The 12336-nt window shown below is 53.9% G+C and overlaps 2 protein-coding genes across 5 annotated transcripts; both read left to right on the top strand.

Annotated features, from left to right (window-relative positions):
* On the top strand, positions 790–4003 carry RPS14 (ribosomal protein S14). The gene is made up of 5 exons (XM_021410123.1): positions 790–941; positions 1987–2137; positions 2407–2568; positions 3055–3131; positions 3893–4003. The coding sequence occupies exons 2-5, from the start codon at positions 1989–1991 to the stop codon at positions 3958–3960; spliced, it is 456 nt and encodes a 151-aa protein (XP_021265798.1). The 5' UTR covers positions 790–941; positions 1987–1988; the 3' UTR covers positions 3961–4003.
* On the top strand, positions 8263–12093 carry CD74 (CD74 molecule). 4 transcript variants are annotated; one of them, XM_021410119.1, is made up of 9 exons: positions 8263–8418; positions 9371–9546; positions 9682–9773; positions 9875–9937; positions 10138–10233; positions 10363–10453; positions 10847–11035; positions 11183–11239; positions 11350–12093. In XM_021410119.1, the coding sequence occupies exons 1-9, from the start codon at positions 8345–8347 to the stop codon at positions 11358–11360; spliced, it is 849 nt and encodes a 282-aa protein (XP_021265794.1). In that variant the 5' UTR covers positions 8263–8344; the 3' UTR covers positions 11361–12093. The 4 variants fall into 4 exon arrangements, with proteins under 4 accessions (XP_021265794.1, XP_021265795.1, XP_021265796.1 ...); XM_021410120.1 differs by having other exon boundaries at positions 11353–12093; XM_021410121.1 differs by lacking the exon at positions 10847–11035.

Consider the following 12336-nt stretch of genomic DNA (forward strand, 5'->3'; position numbering starts at 1 on the left):
AGCTGGTGCCCAGCTCTGCTGGGGCCCTCAGGCCTGATGCCAGCCCTGCCCGAGGCCGGGCGTCCGCAGCTGCCGGGCCAGGGCAACCTGGGGCCGTCTGCACCAATCCCCTCCCACTTGTTTGTGAAACCAGCTCAGGCCTAGGTTTCTAAAGCTCTCCCAGCACAGCTCTGCCAGAAGTACAGGTGTAACAAAGCTGAGGAAAGTACTGGGGTAGACGGAATGATCCTGTATTAAGTGCTTTCTCCCAGCCTCATTTTTCTTCACTGAACTGGAATCAACAATGCCAAACTAAGTGTTTTGTGCCAGGTTAGAACAGGAGTCACCTGATGGCCTTTTGTGGCAATAAGACAGAGAACCTGAAGCAGGGCTGGAGCTGAAGCAGCGCCCAGGAGAGCAGCCCTCACATGTGGGGCACCTGGTGTGGGCCCGTCCCATGGAGAGCGGACTTATGCCTCACAGACACAGCGTGCAGCGCCATTAAGCAGCACTTAGAAGGATACCTTTAGGTACCCAGCACAGCCCCTTCTAACAGGAAAGAAAAAAGCTCTCAGGAAAAACTCCCCTCAGGGGACGGGATCGCTTGTAAAGGATGGCACCGCCATCTTGGGGAGGGGAGACCTGACGGGTGAGCGCCGCCATCTTGGGGAGGGGACACTTGGAGGGGGGGGCGCCATCTTGGGGAGGGGAGACCTGACAGGTGGGCGCCGCCATCTTGGGGAGGGCGGCCGGTTCTTCTCCATAGCCTTATTTATGGTTTTAACGGGGTTGTTAGGGCTCCACGCAGAGAACGGCAAATTCCTGAAGCAGCGATACTAAAAACATCGCTGTGCCAGCGGAAACCGCCCCCTGAAGCCAACACTTCCGGGTGAACGCCGTGACCCCGCCCCCTGACCCCCACTACTTCCTTTCCAGCGGCGGCCGCCGGAGCAGACGTGCGGGTGAGTGCAGTGTTGCGGTGTATCCGCCGCCATCCTCTCTTCTCCGGCTCGCCGTGCCGTCCCTGCTCGCCGCCCGCTTCCCCGGGCCCGAGGCTGCGCGGAGGAGCGCGCTCAGTGCCGGCGGAACACGGCTGGCGGAGCGTGGCGTTAGGCCTCGGCCGAGCCGGGGGCTGGCGTAGCTGTGTGCCCGGAAGGGGCCGGCATCCCATCGCGGGTAGCGGGCGGCCGGAGGAAAGCGAGTTCCTCGCTCTGAAGCTCATACTGGCGTGAGCTTATGGCTCAGCGTTTGCTTTGAGTGGTTAGTTAAGTGAATATGACTGAGTTACATGGGTGTGTGAGCTTCAGGGTTACTTGAGGACAGTAATGGTGGTGGAGCCTTTCACCGAGCATGTCAGAAAGGGGATGGAGCTTCGTCGGAGTGGCTCTGTAGGCCCAGGTTTAAGTGCTGCTCTCTGTAGAGAGAGAGCCATCAGGCTGAGGCTTTGGGATAAAAGCAGGTCGTGCTTTGAGCTGATTTCCTTAATAACATCGTTTATGTTTTTTTTCTTGTAGAAGGCACCAGAGCTTGTGTTTTACAAGAGAGTACAATAGGAGTAGATGTGCGGGCACCTATCCAAATGCTTTGGAATGCCGTGTTTGCTAGCCTTGGCATCAGTGAAGGCTTTAGAGGCAGAAGCACCTCTTGAGCTAGGGCCAGGGATGTGGTTGCGTGACACTTGAGAGCCCCTGGTCGTACTCAAAAGCTCTGGAGAGTGAGAGAGCTTTGTGATGGTACCTGGATCTTTAATAAGCATCCTGTTAGATGTTGTCTTGACTTCCATTAAGACTAGTAAATGAGTGAGGGGAAGTTCCCAGTGCTGCTGGATGTCATGGATAGGGTTCCCTTATGCTGTGCTGCAGTTGCATGCAGAAATCAGCTGAGATAAAGCACATCATAGTTCCCTCTGTGAAGTGCAGCTTAAGGCACTGCTGAGCAGTTGGGGGTTATAGCTTGCCAGTATACAGCAAAGATGCAAGTGTGAAATATTTCTGTTTTTTTGTTCAGAAATGGCACCTCGTAAGGGCAAGGAGAAGAAGGAAGAACAGGTCATCAGCTTGGGACCTCAGGTTGCTGAAGGAGAAAATGTATTCGGCGTCTGCCATATCTTTGCTTCCTTCAATGACACTTTTGTCCACGTGACTGATCTCTCTGGCAAGTGAGTATTGCACGCTCGTCACCTCACTGCATTACCTGGCTCCTTCACTTTTGAAAAGAGAAATTATATTTGATGAGAAGGTCCGCAGAAATCCTTGAGCTCCTGCTGAGCTTATGGAATGAGTTTGTGATGGTAGGCCAGGTGGTTTGTTGTGCTCCTTAGTGATGAATGCTGTGTCAAAATACCTGGTTCTTTCAGTATCTTGAAGCTGTTTTGCAGGAGAGAAAGGGGAAGTGCTCTTTTCTCAATGTGTTCTTTTCCTTTTGCAGGGAAACCATCTGCCGTGTGACTGGTGGCATGAAGGTGAAGGCTGACAGAGATGAGTCTTCTCCCTATGCAGCTATGCTGGCAGCCCAGGATGTTGCCCAGAGGTGCAAGGAGCTGGGCATCACTGCCCTGCACATCAAGCTGAGGGCTACTGGTGGGAATAGGTATGTTGGAAAGTATGTTGGTTTTGGAACTAGACCAGATTGCATCTAATCGTCCTCTGGTCCTTCTGTTCTTGCACTGCCCAAGCTGGCAGTGTAAGTGTGCCCTGTGAGGTTGGCTTTGACACAGGATGTCTCACACTGTATAGTGACTGGCTGATGTAGTCGATTTTCATGGAGTGTCTGGAATCTGTTCTGAAGTGGCACCTTCCATTGGTTGGACTTGGATGTGCTGTTACTGAGGTCCTTATTTATTTGTGGCAGTGGAAAGGGAGATGCTGTTAAACTTGAAGATGTTTCTGTAGAGTGACAATAAAGTGTCCCTGACAGCATATGGATAGTTTGGATCTGGAAGAGGAAGAAGGTGAATTTGGTATCTGGGTGTTTTGGAGTGAGGAAAGTGATTTTTTTTTTTTTGTCAGTTATTTGTTAATGATGTTAAACTTGTGACTTTTTTAAGGGATTATTAGTTGTGATTCTTTCCTCTAGGACCAAGACTCCCGGTCCTGGTGCCCAGTCAGCTCTGAGAGCTCTGGCCCGATCTGGGATGAAGATTGGCCGCATTGGTGAGTAATGGAGAAAGCAACACATAGGCACATATGTCTCTGTGTATCAGTGTAGAGCCTTGCTATTCTGAAAAGGTTTTGAGAGTTTGTTAAGTAGGAGCTCTGTGGGCATCCTGCCACAGGATTCTTCTGCTTGGTTAGACAGGTTGACTTGGGAATGTTCTGCTTAGCCTTTGATGCTGGTGTAGGTATTACTTAGTGTAAGCAGATGCATCTTCTTTAATTGAAGGTTAGCCAGAAGGTGGCGTCAGTTGACTTCAGTTACCAAGTTTTTGGCTGCACAGTAAACCTCAGCTGTTCCCTGGGATGCTGATGGGCCTCTGATGTAACTTTTCTTTCTCAAGAGCAGCAGTTTAGTTACCTAGAAGTATTGTGTTGGTCCCGGTTTAAGAGTGTGACTCAGAAATAACTGAGTTCCTTGACCTGTTTGAGGGAGATCACCGAACTCTGTGGGGAAGTTGTAAGGCGTAGTAGCATTGGCTGCCCTCAAAGTTACATCATGCACAGTCTGTTTCTTTAGAAATGCTGTGGCTGCTTCATTTAAGTGGGTCAGGAGATGGGGATGTTTGCATCCTAGGCATTAAAAGCCTTTGGGGGGGAACTCATTTGGTGAGTTCACACGTGTCTTATCTCCTATGGGTCGTTCATCCTGCGGTGGCAGACTGCTTGGGGTGACTGCTTGGGTTGGGTGGGTCTGCCCAGATGGTTTCTTGGAGTACCTCTGTCAGGTAACAGTGGTTTTTTGGCTTTTTCTCCCGCAGAGGATGTCACCCCCATCCCCTCTGACAGTACTCGCAGAAAGGGTGGTCGCCGTGGACGTCGTCTGTAAACAGTGCTGCACCTTTTGTCATTAAAGCTCTCTTATAAACATCGTCTGTGCATTTGGTTACTGAATGACGCTTGGAAGTCGAGCAGCTTTAGTTTGGTTACATCTACAAACGGCTTATCCTGAATTCCCCTCTGAAGTGGGGCTTCCTGTTTGTGGTGAGGTTGTTAGTCCTGCTGTAACAGAGGTGCTGTGTGTACTTGAATATACGCTAGGAAAGCGTTGGCATTACAGCTCTCTCAGCTGTGCTGTTTGTGTGTTTATGCTTCCAGATGTGTTTAAGAAAAGTGACTCCGCTTCCTGGTTGTGCTCTGCTTCCTGCACTGGTGTTTACTCTCCACTAAATGTGCTGCCATCACCTGGAATAAATGCCCATTTCCACCTTTTAAAATATCCTCTTCCTAGCTCTCCAAGCTTCAAAATCGCTTGTTTTTGTCACTTCTTTGGCTATAGTAAGACTTTATACCAAGGGAAGATTTATTGGCATGTGGTGTTTGAGAAGCGTAGCTTCAGATAGCGGAGTTCCTTTATGCTCGTAGTGTCAAGCTGACAGCTAAAATAGCTTCTGCCTTTCAAGAGAGCTGAAATGGTCAAAATTCCCCCCAAGAAATGGTGACTTCAGCCCCCGTGCAGAAATGCCTGCTTTGACATGGATCAGTCTTGTGCTGTCCTGTGATGGCCGGGCAATGCAGCACGCAGTAGGTGGTTGAGGTGCTGGTCATGATCTTCCTCCTCAGTTACAATTCCATGCTTCTCAGTGGGACTCTGGCTTGGCAGTGAGCAAGTGAGCTTGTCTAGCACTTGTGAGGTGGTTGTCCAGGAATACTTGTGGTTGGGTTTAAGTGATGGTAGCTGTGGCTTATTTATCAGAATTGATGAGAACTTGGGAGCTTAGCGTAGCTACTTGGCAAATGTGAATCACTATGGGCTATAAAACAAAGTTGGCAGTGTTCTGGTGTCTTGGACACGGTCTGCCTCAAGATCCTGAGATCTGAGAGCTTCATTGCTTTGTCGTAGGCCCTTTCCAACACCTTTGCATCTGAAAATACTTCATGGGACTCCTTTACCTACCCACCTTCCTCGTTACCAGAAAGGGTGCTGTGACTAACAGCTTTGTTGTGCTCTCAAAGCAGGCTCTGTTCTAGTGAAGCTGCCCAGGCTGAATGAGATCCAGGGCATGTTGCTCCTGTCAGGCCTCGTCTCCCGCTCGAGCACTCGCTCCCTCACAGTGAAAGGGGATGTATTTCACAGCAGAGGAAACGAGACTGATCTGAAGCCACGGTGCTCCTTAGTGTTCGTAGCCAGAACTGCTTGGATGTTTGTGGTTTCTGAGTTGGTCGTGATCTTTTTAGAGGTGTCCCTGCTGTGGAAAAGAAAGCTGTGCCTGTGAGCAAGCTAACCAGGGTTGGGTTTTCTGCAGGCTGTTGCTTAATATATGACTTCCCCTTTTTGTGGAAAAAAAATCTCTTTGCCTGGGCTCGTGTTCCTAAGCCAGCATTTCTCTTGGCGCAGCCATCATGTTTTATTTGTAATTTTATACGTGGCTGTGGAAAGCTTGAGAAATAAACTTCGCTTTCTGTCTTAGAAGTGCCTTATTGCAGCTATACAAATAGCTATTTTCCTGTATTTGAAGTGTTCTTTGAACTTTGCGTGGAGAAAGTGCTGCAAAACCAAGAGGGGTTGAGCCAGTGCGGGGCTGAGCACAGCCCAGTGCTGCGGAGGGAACAGGGCCGAGCTGTGCGGAGCAGGACCGTGTGTTACTGCTAACACAGCTCTATTCACTACGTGCTTTTACAGTTAAACCTTGTTCTGGTATTACTTTGTCTGAGATGACCTTAATGGTGCCACCTCCCAGGGTGCCTCACCAGGTAAGGCACTGTGGGAACGTAAATGGGAGGCAGGCAGGAGTACTGATCTCTTGGCACAGGCAGCTTTCTCAGCCAGCTCTGTGCTGCCCATGAGACGGGGGAGATCTCTGGACTGTCAGGCTGAGCTGTTCCGATGCGCTGCTGAAGGCCTCGGTACAAATTAACAGACACTTTCCTAAAGCAGAGCTGACATTTTCTGATTGATTCCAGCTCCTTCCTTGCACAGTAGGTCAGCGAAGAGCAGCTGGAAACTGTGGCAGAGCACAACCACCGTGTCACATCGAACTGACCCCTGCTGTTTTTAAGGCAGGCCCAGAAAAGGGAAGGTGTCTGGTTCTGTCGTGCTCGGAGGATGCAGAAGGGAAGCAGCTCTGTCTGCACGGCTGATCCCTCCCACGCGGAGGCTCGGGGCTGGTGGGCAGCATCCCCTGTAGCTTTGCTTCACTGGAGAGCAAACTGCAGAAGCAGCAGCGTAGCTCTTGTGTTGAACCCAAGGTAGGGTGAGTCTGGACTCACCACCCAACTTGGCATTGGTGCTGCTCCCCACGGGAAGGCTCAGGCTCACACAGGTGGGGGGAGCTTTGCCCCCTGCGGGAAGATGACGTGCTTTGTTGGAACTTAATCCCTGGGAGCAGGAGCTCTGCAGGGTCTGTCCCTGCCTGAGCTGCTCGTCGCACCGGGAGTGCTGTGCTGTGGGCAGGGCAGCCCTGCTGTGCCAAACAGAGCGCGTGGGCTGGGTGCTGAATGGCAGAATGATTCTGTGACTCCATGAAAACGAGTTTTATTTCTCAGCCGCTCTGACGTCTTTGGAACAACCTCGTGGATTAGTGTGGGGCGAAAAAAAAACCCAACAAAAACTAGGGAGAAATGGCGAGTGAGGAAGAGAAGGGGACAGCCACGTGGTGGTGGGAGCACTCGGGGACCCCTGGGGCCTCCTGGAGAGGAAGGCTCGCTTGGCCGGGCAGCAGGGCTCAGCTCTGCAGGTACTGCCTCTTCCTGCCTCGGCAGAGCTGCTGCAGCCATGCGTGGAGCTGCCAGCCCTGCAGAAATGCCCCAGAGCCCAAGCTGAGCACTGCAGCACACAGCGGCGTGGGTCTGTGCTCCATGATGAATGTGAGCCCACGGGCACGCTCTGCGTCACTTTGCGGGATGGCGTGTCCTGCAGGCCGCCAGGAACGTGCTGCGTTGGCCAACTCACGGGACAGAGGCTGTGAAATGCAGGCTTTGCCTGGTAACAAGTGACAACAGGCAAATGCCCACAGGGTTATTTCCTCCTCCGTGCCTGAAATAACTGCTGTGCAAGGGTCAAGCCCTGAGGGAAATGTGGGAGTCTGAATTCAGTCCTAAGACTGCTCCTTTTCCCAGATGTTTAGGGGGCTTGGTTTGCCCTGCAAAGACAGCTGGTTGCCCCTGTAATGGTGTGTATCAGCACGATGTCCACGGGCAGCACAAAACAGAGCTGTGCCAACACCTGCATGGCTGGAACCTTGGGTAGGAGCAGTGCAGGGCTTGGTTCCTGGGTGCCTGTGAGCATGACCGGGGCACAGCTCTGTGTCTGCTCTGCAGGTGAGAGGTCCTGTGGTGCTGGGCGCAGGGCTGTGGGGCTGGGTGCTGCTGTCAGAGAAAAAGGAAGGCTGACATGCAGAGGTCGGTATCTTCCAGGGAAAACCAATGACTTACCAACCAAACTTTAAATGCCACAGCCCCATGTAAAGATGTCTTCAAAAAATACCCCAAACATTTCTGAAGTCGTAGAAAATATCTGTGCCCAGGGCAGAGCTCGGTGGAATCCGTGCTGCTTTCGCTTGCTGAGTTCCCCTTTGCTTTTCCCAGCTGCCCTCGGGCCGGGGCTGTCACGCAGAGCTCGGGGGGCTCACGCAGGCCCTGGGCCCCAAGCTGCCAGCTGGGTGAGGGAGGGCTGGGAATGGCACAGGGCGGTTTTATGGGCTTATTTGTTTTTTAAATGCCGAGGGTGTGTTGCTGGCTTTGAAGATGTGACGATGTTAATGTCTTCAGAACAGAGTGCAGAGGGGTCTTGTGTGGGACCCTGCCCCATTCTTCGTGGTTGAGTCTCGGTTGTTCCTCAAGCAGCTCTCAGCCGATGTGAGGTCTCTGCTGAGCAATCCCTGCAGGTGCAGGAGCTCCAGTGCTGCCCCAGGAAAGAGGACTGATGTGCTAAGGGAGCCTTCTCGTACCTTCTCCAGCCTTAAAACTTCATGGAGCGGAGCCGGGCAGTCTGCCCAGTAACTGGTGACACCAGCAGATGCTTCCAATGTCACAGGCAGCAGACCACAGCGCAGCAGCAGCAGTGCTTGGGATGGGATGTGGCATCAACTGTGGACCGGAGACCTTCAGCGCAGAGCTCTGCCTGGCAACAGGTGATGCGGGGCCAGCAGCCAATGGGGCTTTTTTCTGTCACCCTCCCAGGGGGTGGTAGTGCAGGGGGGTGCCTGGTTGGGGTATTTCCAGCAGCAGTCTGTGGGGCTCTCATTTCCCCATCGGGCAGCAGCGGTGCGACCATGGCTGAGGAGCAGCGGGACCTCATCTCCTCCGATGGCAGCAGCGGGGTGCTCCCCGTTGGGAACACCCAGAGGTGCCACCGTGGGACATGGGTGGGGGGTGTGGGGAGGACACAGTGTGACTGTGGGGCAGAGGAGCTGTGCTGTGTGGGGCTGAGTGAGGGTGGGTGCTGCGTGTCTATGGGGCAGGAAGGGCCAGAGGGTGGCTGTGGGGTTGAGGAGGTCACAGAGTGGCTGTGGGGTGGTTGGGGCATGGCGTGGCTGTGGGGTGGGCAGGTTTGTGTCGTGGTTATGGAGTGGACAGGGGCTCACTCTACATGGATGGCTACAGGGCAGACACACTCATGTCATGGTTATGAGTGGGTGGGGGGCACAGCCCATCTGTCAGGCTGCTACCTTGGCCATGTGGGGTAGGTGGGGATGCAGCATGGCTGCAGGGTCCCGCTGGCACACTAGGGCACCTCCATGTCCCAAGCACCCCCGTGTCCCAAACTCTTTGTCCTGGGGGTGGGCGGGGGGGGTGTCACCCCGAACACTTCCTGCCAATCAAAAATCCCAGGAGTGCTGACATCATCAGTCTCTGGGCAGACAGCCTGGCAGCATGGCCAGGTCCGGACACTGCAGAGCAGTACCCGTAGGTGCTCTATCCCATAGTGTAGGGCTGGCTGCTGGGGGCAGGACACAGCTCAGAGCCATGCCGAGGAGACATTTTCTATTTCACTTGCTTTTCTTTGGCATCAGTGTGCAGTCGCACCCCTAAGCCCTGTGCACATGGCCCTCTGCTCCCAGCTGTGGTTTCGGTTCCCGGTGCGTGGCAGCCACCCAAGCACTGACGTCACACTCACTGTTTAGAAGAGATTTGTGTTTCTCTGGGTGCATGCTGCTCAGAGCGGGATGAGTTCAGTGGCACCGTGGGGTTTGGGGACCACAGGGCTCCTCCTTCTGGTGTCTGTCTGGCCGCTGGAAGGTGCTTGGCCATGCTGTGCTGGAGGCAGCCCCACGAGCAATCCCTCTCCTGTCCCGCAGGTCTGCTCTTGGCCGCAGAACCGCGCTGTCGGCGCTCTCCATCCTGGTGGCCCTGCTGATTGCTGGCCAGGCCGTCACCATCTACTACGTGTACCAGCAGAGTGGGCAGATCAGCAAGCTGACCAAGACCTCGCAGACCCTGAAGCTGGAGTCGCTGCAGAGGAGGATGCCCACCAGTCAGTAGCATCACCGGGGCTGAGGATGGGCACTGGGTCCTGCTGGACCACCAAGCCCAAGAGTGACCGAGGGCTTGGAGGCAGCCGGAGCTGCCCTGCTGGGTCGTGCTCCTCATGCTGCTCTGTCCTTGGCAGGTGCCCAGCCAGCAAACAAGATGACTATGTCCATGATGAACATGCCCATGGCCATGAAGGTGCTGCCTCTTGCCCCCTCTGTTGGTGACATGGTAAGAGGTGCCCACCACTGTCTCAGGAGGGGCTTGGAGCTGGAACTGGATGGTCTGTGAGGTCCCTTCCAACCCAACCATTCTGTGATTTTTCTCTGCAGCCCTTGGAGGTCATGAAACCCCGCAGCAACAAGACCGAGGACCAAGTCAGGCACCTGCTGCTGGTAAGCTCTCCCACCCACCTCACCAAGCCCTGCAGCTGCCCTCTGCACTGCAGGAGGGAACAAGACCGCTTCCTTCAAGCTCCCTTGGGCTCTTGGTGCTGGTGGAGCTCTGGTCCCAGCAGTGCTCATAGAAGCAGTGTTCTTTCCTGCCCCATCTCCTTGCTTTACTTTGCCATCTCACTGTGATGCTCACCCTGCAGAGAGCAGACCCCAGGAAGACGTTCCCGGAGCTGAAGGATGACATGCTGGGCAACCTGAAGAACCTGAAGAAGACCATGAGCGCTATGGACTGGCAGGTTGGTGTTCTCCTACCCATCCCTTCCAGGAGTGAGTCCTGCTGGCACCTGGTGGGCTCGGATGCCTGCTGGGGTCAGTGATGGAGCTCAGGACCTCTCTGTGTTCACCCCCTGCTTCCCCCTCCTCAGGATTTTGAGGCCTGGATGCACAAGTGGCTGCTCTTTGAAATGGCCAAAGGCCCCAAGGTGGAGGAGAAGAATGCAGTCCCAGCAGAGAAAGGTATCGGGGTGCGGGTGCTGGAGGTCAGGGCTGAGCCATGGGGAGCAGCACACCCCGAAGACAGTGACACCACTGTCTCCTGCCATGGCCTGTGGCTCCTCAGGGCCTCCTCTTCCTTGAGCCTCCCTCTGGGGGCCTTTGGAAGCAGCCCTGTCCCAAAATCCAAAGCACCAGTCCCAACCCTCTGTTACTGTCACCCTTCAGCGGGGTCGTTACCCTTGGCTCTCATTAAGGTCGATGGATTTCCTTGGGGAAATCCAATGAGGCGACGTTCCTGAGCAAGGCAGTGTTTTGCTGGGGGTTTCCCTCATAGGGAATTCCCTCTGCCCCAAGGGCCGTGCTGAGGTCCCAGGTGCTCACACCATCCCCTCTTTATATTTTTTTTTGCCCTAGTGCAAACTAAGTGCCAGGCAGAGGCCAGTTTCGGTGGTGTCCATCCGGGTCGCTTCCGCCCCGAGTGCGATGAGAACGGTGACTACCTGCCCAAGCAGTGCTTCGCCAGCACGGGCTTCTGCTGGTGCTCCTACAAAAATGGCACCAAGATTGAGGGCACTGACACCCGGGGAGAGCTGGACTGCTCGGGTAGGTGGCAGGAGGAGTAGGCAGGGAGAGGACAGGGGGCCTAGGGCTGGGGCCACTGAGAGCCAAGGAGGGGCAAAATTCACTGCTTAAATCCATCCTGGGTGAGGGAGGAGGCTGTAGCACTGAGCTGCTGCTGTCCCTTTGCAGTGTCCGCCACGACAGAGCCTGAGGAAATGATCTTCTCCGGGGTGGACATGCTGAAAGGTGAGAAGCCCTGGGGCTGATGTAGCACTGGGGCTGGGGGCATTGCTGGTACGGGAGCATATCACTCGCTGAGCCAGCTGGTGACTCCCTTCTCTCTCTCCCCTTCAAAGCAGCCAAGTAGAAGATGATGCCTGTGGGTGCCCATCCAGCCTTCAGCATTCCAGCCCACCTTTTTTTGCTCCCTTTTTCTGCTTACCTTGCTTTCCTGAAGACATTAATGGAGGACTCCTGCCATGACCTTAGTTACACCCCTTCCCCTGCTGCAGGACAGGACCTGGGGTTGACCACAGTTGGCTGGGGCTGCCCCCTCCCCATATGGCAGGGTCACTGCTGTGTTTACTGACTGGGGGGTAGCACTGGAAGATAATTTCAGCTCTGGCAGCCCCAGTCCTTTTAGCTAACGGGCTGAGCTGCCACACTGGCACTGTGTGAGGGACACCACCTGGTTCCCAGCCTCCTCCTGTCCCCCAGGACCCCTCTCCCAGCACCTGCAGCAGCGATGCAGAAATCACCTGCGCTGAAGAATGAGCCACTAATGCTTTCTCTCACTGAACAAACATTAAAAGCAGCAAAACAACCTCCACGAGCTTAACTGACCCCACAGGTTGGAGCCCTGTTAAGATTACTAAACCTTCCTTCATCTTTCTTGGTTTTTTTTTTTTTTTTTTTTTTAAAGACTGTAGTAGGGATAGATGCTCAGCTTCAGGCTGGGGAACAGCCGGGGGGGGGGAGCAGGGGAAAGAAGAGCTGACCTTGGAGGTGGGGGGGCTTTGAGTTTTTCTGCATATATCCAATACTTCCTTTATGAATGAAATCAGAAGCTAGTTATTTCAAATAAACTTTTCAATATGAAAGCCTCGTACGCAACTCAAGCTGTGCAGTAATGCCCGCTGGATTGCAAGTAGCCTGAGTTAAAAATGAATTGAATTCTGGGGAAAAAAAGGAGGAAAAAAAAAAGGGAAGAAAACGGCTGAACTCTTCAGCCACCTGCTCCCATCCACACCCAGACGGGTCTGGTCCCTTCTTCCTCACCTCTGACATTGCAGAAAGCAATTCAGTTTCTCCCAGGGGCTGAGAATGTGCCCAAGAAGCTGGGT

The sequence above is a fragment of the Numida meleagris genome, chromosome 12, assembly GCF_002078875.1.
Source record: "Numida meleagris isolate 19003 breed g44 Domestic line chromosome 12, NumMel1.0, whole genome shotgun sequence".
Lineage (NCBI taxonomy): Eukaryota > Metazoa > Chordata > Aves > Galliformes > Numididae > Numida > Numida meleagris.

Excerpts from the sequence above, each read along its gene's own strand:
- RPS14 (XM_021410123.1), top strand. The coding sequence starts at position 1,989 with ATGGCACCTCGTAAGGGCAAGGAGAAGAAGGAAGAACAGGTCATCAGC. Across the intron at positions 2,569-3,054 it reads AGGGCTACTGGTGGGAATAG|GACCAAGACTCCCGGTCCTG; the intron begins GTATGTTGGAAA and ends TCTTTCCTCTAG. Across the intron at positions 3,132-3,892 it reads GATGAAGATTGGCCGCATTG|AGGATGTCACCCCCATCCCC; the intron begins GTGAGTAATGGA and ends TTTCTCCCGCAG.
- CD74 (XM_021410119.1), top strand. The coding sequence starts at position 8,345 with ATGGCTGAGGAGCAGCGGGACCTCATCTCCTCCGATGGCAGCAGCGGG. Across the intron at positions 8,419-9,370 it reads CCCGTTGGGAACACCCAGAG|GTCTGCTCTTGGCCGCAGAA; the intron begins GTGCCACCGTGG and ends CCTGTCCCGCAG. Across the intron at positions 9,547-9,681 it reads GCAGAGGAGGATGCCCACCA|GTGCCCAGCCAGCAAACAAG; the intron begins GTCAGTAGCATC and ends TGTCCTTGGCAG.